The 16,863-nt window shown below is 39.7% G+C and overlaps 1 protein-coding gene across 2 annotated transcripts in view; it reads left to right on the forward strand.

The window, feature by feature from the left end:
• Nucleotides 1–987: 987 nt before the first annotated feature.
• Nucleotides 988–16,863, forward strand: part of gsna (gelsolin a) — a 29,659-nt gene continuing 13,783 nt past the window's right edge. Inside the window, exons 1-9 of one of the 2 annotated variants that reach the window (XM_017715584.2) lie at nucleotides 988–1,206; nucleotides 11,066–11,263; nucleotides 12,191–12,345; nucleotides 13,854–14,015; nucleotides 14,259–14,408; nucleotides 14,508–14,597; nucleotides 14,700–14,832; nucleotides 16,057–16,361; nucleotides 16,581–16,714. In XM_017715584.2, the coding sequence (XP_017571073.1) occupies nucleotides 11,071–11,263; nucleotides 12,191–12,345; nucleotides 13,854–14,015; nucleotides 14,259–14,408; nucleotides 14,508–14,597; nucleotides 14,700–14,832; nucleotides 16,057–16,361; nucleotides 16,581–16,714 (1,322 nt within the window). In that variant the 5' untranslated portion in view covers nucleotides 988–1,206; nucleotides 11,066–11,070. The remainder of the gene's footprint in view (nucleotides 1,207–11,065; nucleotides 11,264–12,190; nucleotides 12,346–13,853; nucleotides 14,016–14,258; nucleotides 14,409–14,507; nucleotides 14,598–14,699; nucleotides 14,833–16,056; nucleotides 16,362–16,580; nucleotides 16,715–16,863) is intronic. The other variant, XM_017715595.2, reaches the window with a different exon arrangement.

Below are 16,863 nucleotides of genomic sequence, written 5' to 3' on the forward strand. Positions count from 1 at the left end.
CCAGGTATGGCTGAACAGCATTTTTCCTTCAATAAATAAAATCATCAGCATTTTGTTTTTAATGTGTTTAATTAAATGTAAAATGCATTTGAATCCATTTGTTCCAGCCGCTTCTCCCTCAGGGTCACAGGGGGATGCTGGAGCCTATCCCAGCAGTCTTCGGGCGGAAGGCAGGATACACCCTGGACAGGTCACCAGTCCATCGGAGAGCAGACAGACACTCACACCTAGGGGCAATTCAGCATGTCCAATTGGCCTGACTGCATGTCTTTGGACTGTGGGAGGAAACCGGAGAACCCAGAGGAAACCCACGCAGACATGGGGAGAACATGCAAACCCCCCACAGAGAGGACCCTGACCACCCGGCCAAGGAATTGAACCCAGGCCCTCCTCACTGTGAGGCAACAGCACTACCCACCACGCCACCACTGTGCCGCCCCGAATCCATTTGTTCTTATCAGCATTACCTGAATCATGTGGAGTGGGGCTTGATTTTTGATGTTTACATCTCAAGTAATCTCAAGCATGTAGAAGTATTTTGAAAAATCGGTGGAGTTGCCCTTTAAGATGATCACTACTCCTACTTTAATCGAAATATAACAATGAAAACCGTTTTTTTAATTATTTCTGAAGAAGTGAAGGCGTGCCCTAGTACTGAATGTGCCAGAGAGGGCCCTTTCCAAAACGTCCCTGAACTGAAGGTGCAGCGCGGGAACAGTAGGGGGCGCCAAACGCACCTGGTCCTGCTACACAGTTTTTGAAGTTGTGCGCATTTCATTCTGAAGTCACTCTGTTAGAAGGACGTTATTTATTACGATTGTCAAATCTCATATAAAGTCAGGTGTAGCCATTTTACCGACACTGGATACAGAATTGGCACTGTTGGCCTGAGCAGTAGCAGGAAAGCGAATCTGCGCAGCCAAAGAGCAGCTGCCTTTGCGATTAAGCTGTACACGCGGCTGTGTTCCATGCGCGCAGGCGCAGCAAAGCGCAGAGATTTGCCTCGCCCCTGCTGTCCGTGCGCTGGAGGGGGGAGTGCTGGACTGTGTGCCGGATTCCCCTGTTTTTAACCACCCTGAGTCACAGGGGTGTTGCCCTGCCCAGGCCCAGGACTAAAGCAGCCTGCAGCCCAAACTCTTCAGCCTCCGTACAGCGTGGCTACGCTCAGCAGCTCCCGGCCACTCTAAAGCAGTCAGGCAGCAGTAGGTAAGCTCTTTTCGACAGATTGTCGTCTCCCTTTGTTCCACATCTACCTTTAAACTGCATAAAATATGGACGCAGCTTAATCCCAGGTTGCTTTACACTGCAGGCTTAGTAGAACTGTTATTGTTCTTTCTATACACGCCAGACATGATACGCCAGTCTGGGTTATATATTACATAATAGTTTAAGCGGGTTTGGTCGATGCTTATTTCAAGTGCTTACTTAGATCTTTTATTTGCATTTTAGGCGCCTATACAAACGTCTTTTTAGTAGACCCAATTTTTCAGTCCCCTTATGCTCAACAAAGCCATATATGGTGTGATAATGTGAACTGCAGAGCTGCCCATCCCTCAAGACACATGCATTCATTCATCTCACAGAGCAACTTTTGGGCAGATATTGTATAATAGTCAGTGTTACATTTATGTAGCATGGCCTAATTTCAGAGCAGTATTACAAACTCCAGCTTCTAATGAAATGATGTGAAGTTAGATGACAGAATAGAGTAAATGAATACATGCATGCCAGACTTAAAAGCTGGGCTGGGACAGCAAGACTCAGCCTGTCAGTACTGTTCAGCATTGTTTCAGTCATGTTATTATGCTGAGTATTCTTTGATTTACATCAGTCATCCTGGGTTGGTTTACTGTTTTGGGGCATCACAAGCTTAAAGTAAATGCAAAGGTTAATATCATATTGATGCAGACCTTGTTACATTATTTCTTACCTAGTTTGTAGTGAAAACATGTAAGATGTAAGTGGAAAACAAAAAGCTGAATCCTTTGTCAAAATGTGTTTTAACAAAATACTGTTGTTGATCCTTAATTTATGCCTTTGTTTGTGTAAACGAATCTGTCCCATATTTACACACCCTTACTGTGATGCTGACCAAATGACCTAATAGAAACAACTTCAAAGCCGAACAAACCCACTTTCACTGGAGACGTAAGTTAGTAAATGGTTGTATATTAGTATATTAGTAAATGGCTGTTTTGTGTTGCAAAATGTACCCAAAGTATTAGTAAATGGCCATTTTATGTAGCAAAATAGACCCAGCGTATTAGGAAATGGCTCTTAGTAAAATATTTTTTCCCAGAAATTTGGATAGCCAAAATTGTCAGTAGTCGCAAAAACACTAATGAATATGCTGTAGCTATATACTATTACTATTAAAATAGCTTACAAATCATTGTGACAATTAAACAAGTTTACTTCAGCACTTGCATAACTTTTCAAATGTGTAAACAGTACCATTCTAGAATTAAAGGAGCACTGTGCAGGTAAAACCTCAGGCCCACAGGCTACATGTATCACCTGCTTATTTCACAGCATTATAACAATCACTTAGGGCTTCTCTTACACATGACCTGTAAGCTATTCTAAGTGAACATAATGCATTTACGTTGGCATGAAGCAGTGTCATATGTTCTCAGAATTTCCTGTTTTGATTACTAAGCAACCTCTCATGTGAAGATACCCTCCATCACCACGGTAACACAGGCAACACAGCCAAACACTGTCGTTGCACTAAATACACCAGGAGAGGAACTGCTTGGTATATTAATCTGTTGCAGCACATGGAAACCTGAAGAAACTACAATGATTACCTTGCAACCACAATGAGTACATTAACTAGGTGGTGGTTTATGTTTTCTTATGTTCATGCACACCAAACCAAACACATGAAATTTAACTGAAACAAAACACTGCACAAAATGATCTGTTGACAAGTGAAGGCATATTAAATGGGCAATTCTGCCAACGTGAAAAAGGGAACTGTTGCTAAATCTGTTGTGAATATGCTAATTCACATCCTCCAGTGGTGCTGTTTAGAATTTATTTTTTTCCCACTAGCTCTAGCTGGTGAGTAAAGAAGAAAGTCAGATAGTTAACATTATTGCTCGGAAGACAAATATCTTATTGCAGCCGAATAACTGTAGTATCTTTGAATGATCATTGTCATTACAGTGGAGAAAACAGATTACTCAAATAACGCGTCACATGAAGAGAAGTAAGGTATATAGATAGCCATGAAACTACCTTACTATCTTGCCTCATGTTGGCTTGTTTTCTCCAGCTGAAAGGGTAAAAAAAAGTGAGCATCCATTTTGTGCTAAATAAAGATATAAGCACAGTTTTCTTTGATTTTGTTCAACATTACATATTGCATGCTGGGTATTGTAGTGAGAAGACCTTGATGAATGAAAAACATGTGAATAGTTTGACATTGTGAGCCAATGAGGCTGAGGGCTGAAGCTCTGAACTACAGAACATTGCATAACATGACACATAACACTGAAATCTAGCTTTAGGCCTCAACACTTCTTTAACTATAGGAAATATATCTAAAATATATCATTGTAAGAGTGTTATAAGAAGATTGTAAGATAATCTAAACTAATTTTAGTTTAATTCTATCAGATGAAATTATCATACTGCAATCATAGGTATACTTTTCTTCATATATATATATATATATATATATATATACATCCATACAACTGTAGGTATACATCTCTAGAAACAGGTTGAATAATTTTCTTACAGTTCTTTTAATGAAAAATTAGGTTGAAGTGCTTTCATTTGCCAACGTACCATCTTTTACAGTGAACTGTAGTTTCATGAATAAGTAACAGGCAATATTAGATATGCAGTATTAATACAACGTAATGTTCCCTCATGCCTGATAATATATCAACGCTGTCATTACCCTACCAAGAACCTGGCAAGGCATTTCATACAATTTGACCAAAGACTGATAACACACTAGTGAGATACGTCCTTTGTGTTACAGCCACTGTATTTATTTTGGCCTCAACAAAGGCAGCCTAATCTATGAACGACTGGCTTCTTGTCAGAGAGGGGAGTGTAGTCTCAACTTCACACAAGCAACTGTCCCAGAGCCAGTGGACAGACGCCAAGCTAATCTTTCATTGCTGCTCCTCTAGCTTTCTCCTTCCACTGCAGCCCAGTATGTTGCTCATCGACCTGCTGCATTTTACCCCTTATCCATAACCAGCTGAGGGAGACATTAAATTACACAGCAAAGTGTCAGCAGAGCTCTCTCATTGGAAATCAAGTTGGAGATCAAAATTCATCCTCAGTCGATGTTTACGGAGTCCTTACGGATCAACATACAATTACACTGTGCAGCGCAAAAGACTTTAAACCCTTATATGGTCTGGGTTGCGCTTCTGATTACTGTCCTCAAAGCTTCCAAGGAACATTTCTTTAATTGTGTAACAAGGCAGAGTCTGTGCACTCTTGAATTGGAGGCATACTCTGCTTTGGATAAACATTAGGCAGGGTTAAGGGCTGAGTGGGTGTCTGAACACCCCTTGCTGAAGTGCTAACTAAAGGGCTCAGGAGAAGGAGGTGGGGGGTGGAGCCTGTCTGAATGGGGAAAATGAGTAACCTAGGAAGCTCAGACTGAGGGATGTTTCATGAGGAAATGTGGAAGCACAAAAAAGAGTCAGTGTTTCCAACAGTGGACTGTTTAAGTCATACAGCTCTTGTGGTATATTTTTGCCAAGTATGTTGAGCCTTAAAGGGCCCATATCATGGAAAACTGAGGGTTATGTTTTAAGAGTTTGATATAGTATTAAACACTATTAAAGTGTACTATTCACTACAGTCCCTGCACTGAAACAAAGCTGTAAAAACAGCCCGTTTTGAATTGTTTTTGTGATGTCATAAAACAGCAAAGCGTTTACTCATATTCGCCTGTTCAGTATACAGTCAGCCCACTCAGTCATGACTGTTGGAAATTAAAATTCCTCCTCAGTCAGTCTTGCACTTGGGCTGCTTTTGGAATGTAGCACAACACAGGACAGCCAATCAGAAAATAGATCATGTACATTGAGTCTTAAAGGCACAGTAACCAAAAAAAAAACAGATACTAAAGGAAAAGAGTGGTGGGGAAAAAAAGGTAATATAAAAATGAATTATGTCTGTTTTTGGTACATAAAACCACACAAATGCCATAAAGGAAATGAAGGGGGAACAATACAAGAAAAAATGTTAACCTTTTAAGTTCCTCAATTAGGAATTGGAGAGGCTATTGTTTTCCCCATGTACTAGCAAAGCAACTGTAAACTTGCTACCATTTTAGTGGACTCAAAAGGCCTTCAAAAGGCCTTTGTGGTTACTAAAACAACAACTCCTGATTAGGAAATGTTTTATTTAGGAGTTTTAAAGCACCACTTTTTCTCCTATGGTACAGATAGCCCTTTGAACTGTAGTTTTACAGTCTTGGGTATTACATATCAGCACTTCCTCTAACCATCCCACTAACCAAGCACACAGATGGCACAGTGCTAAAATGATGTAATGTGTTTGATTTGTAAGTGGCTCTACCTGTAGAACCACATGCAAATTGAGCTCTGGTAGTACTCAGAAACCAGGAAATTCACCTCCTTTGAAATTCTTTTGCTTATCTAGCTACAAATATGAAACCTCTTCATATTTACATTTATGGCATTTGGCTGACGCTCTTATTCAGAGCGACTTAAAATTTGATCATTTTACACAGGTAGGCCAAAGCGGTGTTAGGAGTCTTGCGCAAGGACTCTTATTGGTGTAGTGTAGGGTGTTTGCCCAGGTGGGGATTGAACCCCAGTCTACAGCGTAGAAGGCAGAGGTGTTAACCACTACACTACCCAACCACCATCATACAAAATCTCTCTCATCTAATGGCCACCAAAGCTTTATTCCTGCAGGGTTTTTTTTTGATGACAGATTTGATGAATTTGTCTCAAATGTAGTTATTTCTGCTGAAAAGCTATTGTTGTAAAAGACTTTTTTTATTTTGACTAGAGAATTAACCATATCTGATATTTTCTTATCAGCTGTTGTTATTGTTGTTGTTATTGTTGTTACATAACCAGTTATAAAAGGTCCACCTAGATTAGTCATGGAGAAATATGTTTTACAGGGTTACAAGTACAGTACTATGAATAAATTGTAAAAATCAGTTAAGCACAATAACAGAGTACAATAAATATATCATGAAATATCAGTTTGATAGATTGGCCAAATTTTAACCTATGTCTAGTGCTGCTAATTTTTTTTTTAAGCAATTGTGGGTAGCACTGTTGATTCATAGCTGAAAGGGCCTGGGTTCGATTGTGAGTTTGCATATTTTCTTGTGCCTGTGTGGGTTTCCTCCACAGTCTAAAGACCAAGTCAGGCCAACTGGAGATACTAAATTGCCCTTAAATGTGTATGTCTGTGTACGTGCCCTGTTGGGGACTGGTGACCTGTCCAGGGTATGTCCAGCTTCTGCACAGTGAGCACTGCGATAAGCTCCAGCATCCCCCATGATCCATGAGGATAAGTGGTTAGAAGATTAATGAATGAATGATTATTATTGTGCATCCCTGTTCTTGACAGTACAAAAGAACCTCAGTTGTGTCTATTCCTGCTGTCACTGCTGCAGCCATACCCTTGATTTGATTCGAATCTTTGGTGTCAACATAGATGACTCATCCCAGACTAAGATCTCAATTCTATACTTCTGTATCAGTATCTTCTATTAACCCTATTTCAGTCATAATACAAATTGTCTTGTTATTGCACCAAGTGTACTAAAAGATCAACCAAAAATTGCTCAAATCTGTTGACTTTCATCAGTTTTCAAGACCTGGCTCAGAAAGATCAAATAACTGAAGGCTTTGAGTTTACTCTAAACAATGTAGCCATGTTCAGAAGTTCAGAATTAGCTTAACAACATGGAAACTCTTCCATCTCTGACATTGTCCTTCTCTATGCCCTACATAACCTCTCATACACCCATACAGTATTGTGTATACAGTTGTTTGTATGTGGGTGTGATTGCATACTCACTGGCTAAGGCTCTTCTCAAAACTCTCCCATGAGGCCCTGAGGGAGACGTCAGTCATGGGACCTGGTCTATTTATAACCTTTTTGGGCCAGCAAACTGCCTCACACTGCTGCATGTAAAACTGGGCGTGGCAAATGTAAAACTGACTGGACTGTTTCACAGATTCTGTGTTTTCTGTGAATTAGTGTTCAATCCCAGAATACCAATATCAGAAACCCTCTGTAAATTAATTAGTCCCCATGTCGGGCAAATGTAATGCTCTAGGTTCCAAAGAGACTCTGCTTGTGTACACATGCACACTTCAAATCCCTTGGCAAAGATCTAAGACAGACTATTATGCTACCCACTAAGACAGCTGCAGTCAGAGGCAGGATCGTGCCCAGAGGGAGCAGTTATGTGTCTGATCATAGTGTCTTTAGCTTTCATATAGCGCTCTCGAAATAGAGTTGTACATGCAAAGCGCATGTCGTATGATGTGGATTCGATTAATAATGGCAAGCTCAAAGGAAGCCTGATGGTAACCGTTGCCAAGCAGAGACTAGCTGCAGTAGCCAGGGGCGTGGTCCTCTTTGGAAGATGCTACTGCACTTTAACAGCTGTGTATTTAAAATGCTGCTTTGTGTATGAGCACCTCCTCAGACGAAGCTTCATGCACAATAATTATACAAGCATGAAAGCATGTCTCAAATGACAAATTCTGTTTTAAATCAGTACTTGTTTTGTTTTTGTCTTCACAAAGAAGTGTGTGGACACTGGACAAAAGACCTGCTGCTGAGTCACCCTCTCTGACCTCTTTGCCAGCATATGTTAGCTAGCACCATATTAGCTGAACATGAAGCTGCAGCCATGTACTCAGGCAGTGCTTGAATGCTCTCACAGAGTCTCTCGATGAACTGGAAATAAATTTGGCTTTACTGTCTCCTCATGACCATATTGAGTCTTATTGGGCTATCATTGACATTTAGTTGCTGCACTGGTATTTTGTCTCTTGGAGTCAGTGGGTGGTTTATGATGCATCATGTTGGATCTCTAAAGGTTATGAATCATAAGGGTTTTAAAATGTTCAGTGATCTAAAACTATTCCAGTTAGTTAAAGGTTATTCTTAACTCTTATATCTCAGAATGCTGCTACATTCTGGGCCTATGGGGTTCCATAGAACACACATTTGTCCTTTACTCAATGTTCTTAAATTCACTTCTATGTCTCTTGGTCCAGTATTCACAATATGTGTCATTCATTTCTGATGTTTCCCCACAAGCCTGGTGTCGTCAAACTCATTACTTAATAAAATTTTTTTTATCCAAAATGTATTTTAACATTAAAATATGTAAATTTACATTTTATTTTTGAAGTTTTCACTCTGCCACTGCCAAGTTACATCAAACAACAGCAGTCACAGTGGAACACTGTCTAATGCTATTGCCTTTGTAAAAGAAATGCTTAGAAAAAGTCATGCGTAATATGAATGACAGTAGTGTATGAGAGTCAGTTTATTATTGTTTGAAGATTATGTGCATCAATCTTGTTCTTAAGTGTGTTTGTTCTGGTTTATTGTGTAACATACAAAAAACCTGAATAAAAATATACTCCTAAAAAAATCAACAAGCAACTTGAGTGCCTTTGTGGGGAAACGTAAGATTGCTAAACATGACTTTATGGACCTGTAATGACCTGTGGATAATCATGCCCTAAGCCTATTGTAGAAATGTACTGCTCTTTAATGTGTTTAGTGTTGCGTTATGTCATTATATTCAGTATTCTGTGTGTCTGTACTGTGACTGTATTTATAACATTCTTCTGTCTATTCTTGTTTATCCCTACATGGTCATGTCTTTCTTACCTGTCAGTTGTCATGTATAGGCTGAGCCTAATCTTGCCATTAGTCCAGCTATAAAACTGCATCAGCCCAGTGTCTTACGGGCTGGCTAGGTGTCTGGTACCTGCACACACAAACGAATAAACTTCATATCTCCAGACATACGGCTGGTCCCCTGGTTAAGTTAGGGTTTGGATTCTTCACTATTGAGTAAGAATATATACTCTAATTGGCGCTTTTTAAAAATAATGCAACCATTTAAAAAAATCCCCAATTTAGTTGCTTCCACTTCCACCCACTAATTAGAACTCCCCTAATAACATGATGCCAGGAGAGCTAGGAGGGCAAAGGCTCCCACAGGTCTTCCGAGACCATGAGGTCCACCTCATCTTTGCTAACTACCGCTCATTGAAGAGGACAATGCCAATCACCAGATCTGTTATGTCAGCTAACATCACACTGAGTGATGAAGGAGAAAGGGGGTGGCATCCTATACACTAAGAGGGTGAGGCCAATTGTGCTCTCTTGGAGTCCCGGCCATGGATGGCTGTAGCAGCATCAACAGGGATCGAAACTCACAATCTCCTGATAATAGGGCCAGCACTTAGATGGTTGCAACTATTAACTATTAACAATTTAAATTAAATAATTGTGACATATGTCACTGTTTATATATATATATATATATATATATATATATATATATATATATGTATATGTGTGTGTGTGTGTGTGTATATAATTATTTAACATAAAATTAACAAGTCTGATTTGAGGCTTAATTTCCAAACAAAGCCATGTAGTGGTAGACCAGACTCTGGGCCATGTCTAAAGGGCGCATGAACTGAATGTCCTTCCCTCAGCTGGTAAGAATCAAGAACAAATTCCTGGTTAACACTGGAAAAGAGGACTAGGCCATGAGTGCTGTGATTTAGGTTTTTAGTGGTGGGGAAAGAATTCTAAACTAAGGCTCTCTGTAAAATGAGCAAGAAGGGTATAACAGTAAATTCAGGAGGACGACGCTGAGAAAAGCTGTTTATAGCGTGTTTGCAGCATGAATTTGTATTGAGAAAAGGGTGTTTATTTGGGTTTAAGCTTGCAGGATTAATTATATACTCGGTGTGCTATCATGGTTGTTAATACAAAGATTTGTGATGATTCAAAATGATTGACTATCATATTATTGCTGTCTTTTGCCATCTACTTAGCAATTTTAAGTCTTCTACATTATTATGCTTGGAAACATCCCTTTACTTTTTTTGTGAGAAAATTTTATGATGAATGAACCAATATGAATGTTTGAAAATTGCATTTACATTAATTAATTTACATTAACTTACATTCAAAGTAAAGGATATTTTTGCACCTGTAAATTTAACCATTTTGGACACTGAAGATATGCTGTGCATCTACCGTTTCTACCTCTATCTCATGTTCCACTCTCATCTTATAGCAGCCTCAGAGAACATGAACAGATCTCCTGGAATGGCCTCTGCCTCAATAGCTCTTCTTATCCAGGCATCTCAGGCATTTCTTGCTGTGGCCTATAAAAACAACAGTGCCAAAATTCAGTTACACTAGAGAGGAACTGCCCAACCTAAAAAATCTCAAACATCCACATACACCCCCATGTGTGGCTATAAGCTCTTTTAGCTCTATGTTCTAAGAGCCACACTGCAGCATCATGGCTAAATGTAGTTGGAACAAAGTGTTGATACTCAGTGTTTCTGTCTGAGTGGTTGTGCACATTTTGTAAACGTGATTGTGTTTGGGAGTATGTGTGGCATAACTGGTATAAATCTGGGCAGGCTACAGCTGCCTTTCTGAGTCACAGCTGTTCCTCTTCCTGAGGGCTTTGGCTGTCTTTCAGCTCAGAGCTGAACTTCCTCTGAGTTCACTCTAGGCTTTGGCATGGACTATGGTATAGTACACTATGGGTTGGGCTATGAGTCTGTTGGGCATTAAGTGAGATGTTGTAAAATGGATCCATCAATGTAATTTTTTTTCCGCAATCTCTGTCCAGATACAAAAACAGCCACATAATCTGAGCAAATGTGAGATGTGGTTAAAGTGGTAGAAACAACTGCCTGAAAAGGCACTACACTCATCCAGCAGAAAAACTCCATTCCTGTTTCAATGTTGAGATGAATGAGTTGGATATGTTTTCATCAGTGTGAATAAACTGAGCACGCCCTTTCTCCAGACAGCATGGTGTCCCACCCTGAGTTTGAGCGGGCAGGCAAGGAGCCTGGCCTGCAGGTGTGGAGGATTGAGAAGTTTGACCTGGTGGCTGTGCCAGAGAACCTTTATGGAGGTTTTTATACGGGTGATGCCTACGTGGTCCTCAACACCATCAAACAGCGTTCCGGTAACCTCCAGTACGATCTCCACTTCTGGCTAGGTAAGATTGTAATGTATTTTCTGTTAAAAATTACAGTTAACACTGTAGTATCTTAGTGTAATGCCGTTTCAATGTATTATGGTCCTCTTCTTCATTTTAAACATGTCTTGGTAGCTAGCTAGCTAACTTTCCTGTTTCACCTTAAATAGTCCAGCAGTATTGATGCCAGAGCATCAAACTGCTGTACCATTTAAGGTGGAACAGGAAAATTCGAACGAGAAGCTGCCGAATTACTGACTTTAGCTTTGTGTCACCAAATAATTATGGGTGGGTGATAATAAGTAATTGTCGTATCCCCCTCTTTGAAAACTTATGTTGCCCAAATGTAACTAGAGCTCAACAGTGAGGTTGCTGAACTTTACCCTCCTCTGCTATCATTGCAGACTGTTGCCTACAGTGCATCGCTAGTAGCCTATTAATGAAGTAATGTTCTTTTTTATTTGAGGATTGTCCGATTTCATAGGGGAAGATTTCAACCGCTGCCTCTTATAACTCAGTTCCATGGGGAAAGGTGACACTCAAAAACAAGGGGTAGAGGTAAAAGGAAGAGATAGGATTGGGCCTTGGTCTGCTAAAAGATTTAAGCGATTAAAAACAATAGTTCAAGTACAGATTGAGTGAAGAATGTGCCATTAACCAATAATCTATTGTTCTTCCAGAATACTTTTTAATTAACTCAGTGTGATGTTTTTAATTTTTTGTAGAACTTATGAGTAAATTTGTCCCACAGTGTATAATTTCCTCTCTCCAGTCTGGCTCCGTGTATTAAATAATGGCATCATTCCTGTGACAAAGTAACTGATTGGCTGGGCAGAACCATTTAGGAATGGAAAGCTTCTATGAGAATCAAAGTGGTGCCACATACAGAGCTGTGCAAGTTCATTGTTTTGTTTAAATGTGCAGCTAAATTCCCACTCTGTTTTCCAGGTGACTACTGCACGCAGGATGAGAGTGGAGCAGCTGCCATATTTACAGTACAACTGGACGACTACCTGGGTGGAAAACCCATCCAGTACCGGGAAGTCCAAGGCTTTGAGTCTAAAACTTTCCTGGGCTACTTTAAGAAAGGTCTGCAATACATGGTAAGTGGCCAGTAAGAGTGATGTGGCAAAACCATCTTGATAAGTGTTTAAAATTCAGATGGGATTAGTTTCACATGGGGAGATAGGGTAATGTACTTAACACAGATGATCTCAGTAATTTTAGCCCTGTCCAAATCCATTGCTTCAGTATGTCACTTCAGTCACTGCATACTCATGTAGAAATAATGCTAATACTCATAGGTTATATTAATCTTGTCTGACTTATTTATACTACTTATCATATTTGATCATGTTCTGTGGCCTAAATCAAGCTGATAAATACTGGACCAATTCAAGTGTTTGACTTCAAAATTTAAAAGATTCAAAATAACAGTAAAAAAGTTTTTATTTACGCTATGATATTGACTAATTTAATAATTGTAATTTATAAAGAAATTTATTTAGAACAATCCTGACACATGATAGAACCACAGCATAACCATGTCATGCGTTATCAAGGCAGATATTGTACAGTGATGTAACACTGTGTCATGTTACTATTACTGGCAATTGTCATAATGCCATAATGTTTGATGTTATTTGTTGAGAATTGTTTTATTTTCTAGTTTTCTGTTCTTTTTCCTTTGTTTTAAGTAGATATTAATTTTTAAGCAGTATTAATGCTTAAGAGTTCTCACAAGAAGTTACCTGTGGTCTGTTCTCATGGTTTGAACAACAACAACCAATGGCCTTTACAACACCCCCTAAGGGGGATTAGGCCTTCTTGGTACAGAGCACTCGGTTTAGAAAACTGAAGTATTTATAACAGGATCCCTGAGAAAGCCACCTCCATCCTTTCATGATAGGATCTAAGGCTCTGAGAACACTGACTCCAATTTTACAACGGTAACAAGGGTCCTGGGGGGGGGGTCAGTCGAACACAAGGTGTGCGTTGGGCATTGGTGGCAAACTTGTACAGTGTAATCTTTTGTGTAAAACCATCATTTATACGAACTCCGTTCTCCTGAGTCTCTTCCATTGGCAAGTTCAAAGATTTATATCATATAACAGCTTCATGTGTCATGTATTAAATTTTGCTGTGTATCTGATTAGCTGTTGTGATATCAAACATTACTATGAAATTACTTTCACCTGTAATGGCAAGCTGATAATAACATATGTGTTGTAATGACTGATTATGCACAGTAATGACAGTGTATGACAACCTTGCCATAAAAATGTCATTTAGGATATGTCAATGTTATGTAGCAGGGTTTAAGGTGCTGTAGTGAGCATCTCAATCTACGCAGTATCCTTTTTTGTACCCCATTTTGATCAATAAAAATAGATGAATTAACATGATATACAACAAACATCACCAATAAATGCACGTTCTGTAATAATAAAATACTTAAATTAACATCTGTGATGTTAACCAGGTTTCCCATGTGCACTGTATAGTTATCAGTATAAGCAGGGTGTTAGTGCTGATGATTTAATGCAGGGAATCCTGTAAATGCTTGTGTGGCTATAAATCTGTCTCTTCTTTTTTCTCTTTCTCCTCTCAGAAAGGAGGAGTCGCCTCAGGATTCAGGCATGTTGTCACCAATGAGGTAGAGATGCAACGTGTGCTCCAGGTCAAGGGTCGCCGTGTTGTCAGGGCAACAGAAGTACCCGTGAGCTGGGACAGCTTCAATAATGGAGACTGCTTTATCCTGGACCTGGGTAATGTGAGTACCTCACAGACTGATACGAAGGATAAGGCATATTTTTAAAAGTTAGATATGGCAGTGTTTCCGTTGGTTAGTTCTGATCTAGTCCAGGAGGTGCTGGTGTGGTCTGGTTCAAATGAACAGTTATATGCCAGGCTTAGTAGGTGTTTTTAAGCAGGTAAATACACCTAAAATGTGCTAAAGTCTGGCCCTCCAGAGCCCCCTGTTAGGTCATGAATTGTATCATCTTTTGGATCACAGGAGATCTACCAGTGGTGTGGATCCAAGAGCAATCGATTTGAGAAGCTGAAGGCCACTCAGCTCGCCAAGGCCATCCGTGATAACGAGCGCAGTGGGCGAGCTCGGGTGTGCGTATGTGATGAGGGAGTTGAGCGAGAAAAGATACTTGAGGTAAGAGCCTGGAATGAAGCTAAAAGCGCTCTACTCAAGCTGATCTTCATGCCTGGCCATACACGATTCAGTACAACATGTTTTGTCGTTTGCCTTTAGGTTCTAGGAGAAAAGCCAGACCTGCCTGAAGGAGCTGATGATGACATTAAAGCAGATGCTTCAAACAGGAAACTGGCTAAACTGTACAAGGTGCTTTGGTTATTCAAACAGATGAAGACTTAAAGAGCCATTTCAGTACAGACAGACTGCATCTTACTACTCTTATGTAAACTACTGTCTACTGTTCCACAGCTTTCAGACGCAAGCGGGACCATGACTATGGCCTTGGTTGCTGATGAGAACCCTTTCTCTCAGAGTGCTTTAGAGTCCACTGATTGCTTCATTTTGGACCACGGCTCCGATGGCAAGATCTTTGTGTGGAAAGGTAAACAGTCAAGTTCAAAGCAAAGAGTCTTCACTTAGTACCTTATGCTCTTTACACAGAGAGAAAAAAATGTTAAAAAGGTGTACAAACATACTTCATTCACTTCTTATTGTGACTGAAGTGATGTTTCTGACCTCTGAAAGAAGCTGTCAGTGATTTGAGTTGTGGTGTGAATGTATGTCAGAAACTGCCACACTGCATTTAACACCAGAAGAGGTTCATGCAGCCCTGTGGAACTGCAACTTATCACTTTCCTTTTGATATATTTGATGCTTTACATTAATTAATGGGTCATTCTACAGAAACATCTGCTTCTCTGTCTCTTCATAGGTGTCACTGGTTAAATGCATTTTACAAAATGGCTGCTACAGACCATCAAACCGCATGTTGTCAGTCATTATGTAATTTAATCCATTTGTATTCTATTCTTTACAATTACCCAAGAATAAAGTAGGTCATACCAGTGACATCAACTAAAAGCTTTATATGAAATGAAATGAGACACAGTGGACTTACCATGTGCTTTTTTCATAGATTGTCAGAACATGGGTAAAAGGAAGTCAAGTCATCAGTGTGATTTTTATTTCAAAATAAGAGATTTTTTGTTATGTGGTAACACCACTGACGCGACTCCTGGGGACCACAACTTTCATTTTATATTTTATAATATTTATTTGCCATTTGTTTTCTTTGTCATTTAAATAATATATTTCTTAGGCATGTATAGATTATTGTAGTTAAAATTTAAGAAAAAACATTTTTTTTCTCTTCGAAATATGGCACTCAACCGTTACACATGACTGTGTGGGCAAGCATTTCTGTGGTGCTTGGAAGTCTATAATTAATTTTAAAAACAATATTGCTAAATTTATGGCTGAAGAAAATGCAATTGTTAAAATAAACAAAATGTTTTGAAACATAAATCAATTGTAACCCTAACATGTTTTTTTAAAGTGTAATGTATCTGCAAACGGGAGAAGCGGCTTAGAAAATGGATGGGTGGATGGATAGATATCTGCAAACGCTAGGGACACAAAAATGGACATTTCTGTAGACCCTCATCTAAGGCCGTTTGCATCACAACTGCTAGAGGACATGTTTTAATTGCTTTTCTGAAAATGTAGATGTTGGTGTCTACTGCAAGCCAAAAGATACTATTGAACTCTACCATACTTGTCTATGCATTGTCCTTCTTTTAATGCACTGATGACATTCACCCAACAGGAAAGGATGCCAACGTTGACGAACGCAAGGCAGCCATGAAGGCAGCAGATGAGTTTATTAAGAAGATGGGCTACCCCAAACACACTCAAGTGCAGATCCTCCCTGAGATGGGTGAGACACCATTGTTCAAACAGTTCTTCAAGAACTGGCGCGATGTGGACCAGACAGACGGCATGGGTGTGGCATACGTTTCCAACCACATCGCCAAGATCGAGAAGGTGCCATTTGATGCTTCCACTCTGCACGACTCGCCTGCCATGGCAGCACAGCACGGCATGATCGACAATGGTAGTGGAGAGAAACAGGTAAGAGTGAGCACTGGCTCTGCTTGGCTTGGCTCAGTCATACTTGAATGAAGGGTGAAAGCTAAGCATTAACAGCTGTCTATGAGAAATGTAGAGAGGTAGAGTAAACATTGTTTATGTCTATGACTTATCATGAGCAGAAGATTGTGGAGATTATGCTCGGAGAAATGTAAATGTAAGTGGTAGTATGCTTGGTCACATTATACTCTGTCATTTCAGATCTGGCGTATTGAAAGTGGAGACAAAGTTCCTGTTGATCCCTCTACATACGGTCAGTTCTATGGTGGAGACAGTTACATCATCCTGTACAACTACCGACATGGAGGTAGACAAGGACACATCATCTACATTTGGTAAGAACTCCATGTCACGATGACCTGTGATCAACTTATATCAGCAAAAACGTTCACTTCAATCAAACTGGGTTCAGACTACTAGTGAGCAAGCCGATGTTCAGGTAAAAGATTATATATTTTGGCTTTTGAGAACTGGATTCATTATT

This window comes from Pygocentrus nattereri, chromosome 16, assembly GCF_015220715.1.
Source record: "Pygocentrus nattereri isolate fPygNat1 chromosome 16, fPygNat1.pri, whole genome shotgun sequence".
NCBI classification, from domain to species: domain Eukaryota; kingdom Metazoa; phylum Chordata; class Actinopteri; order Characiformes; family Serrasalmidae; genus Pygocentrus; species Pygocentrus nattereri.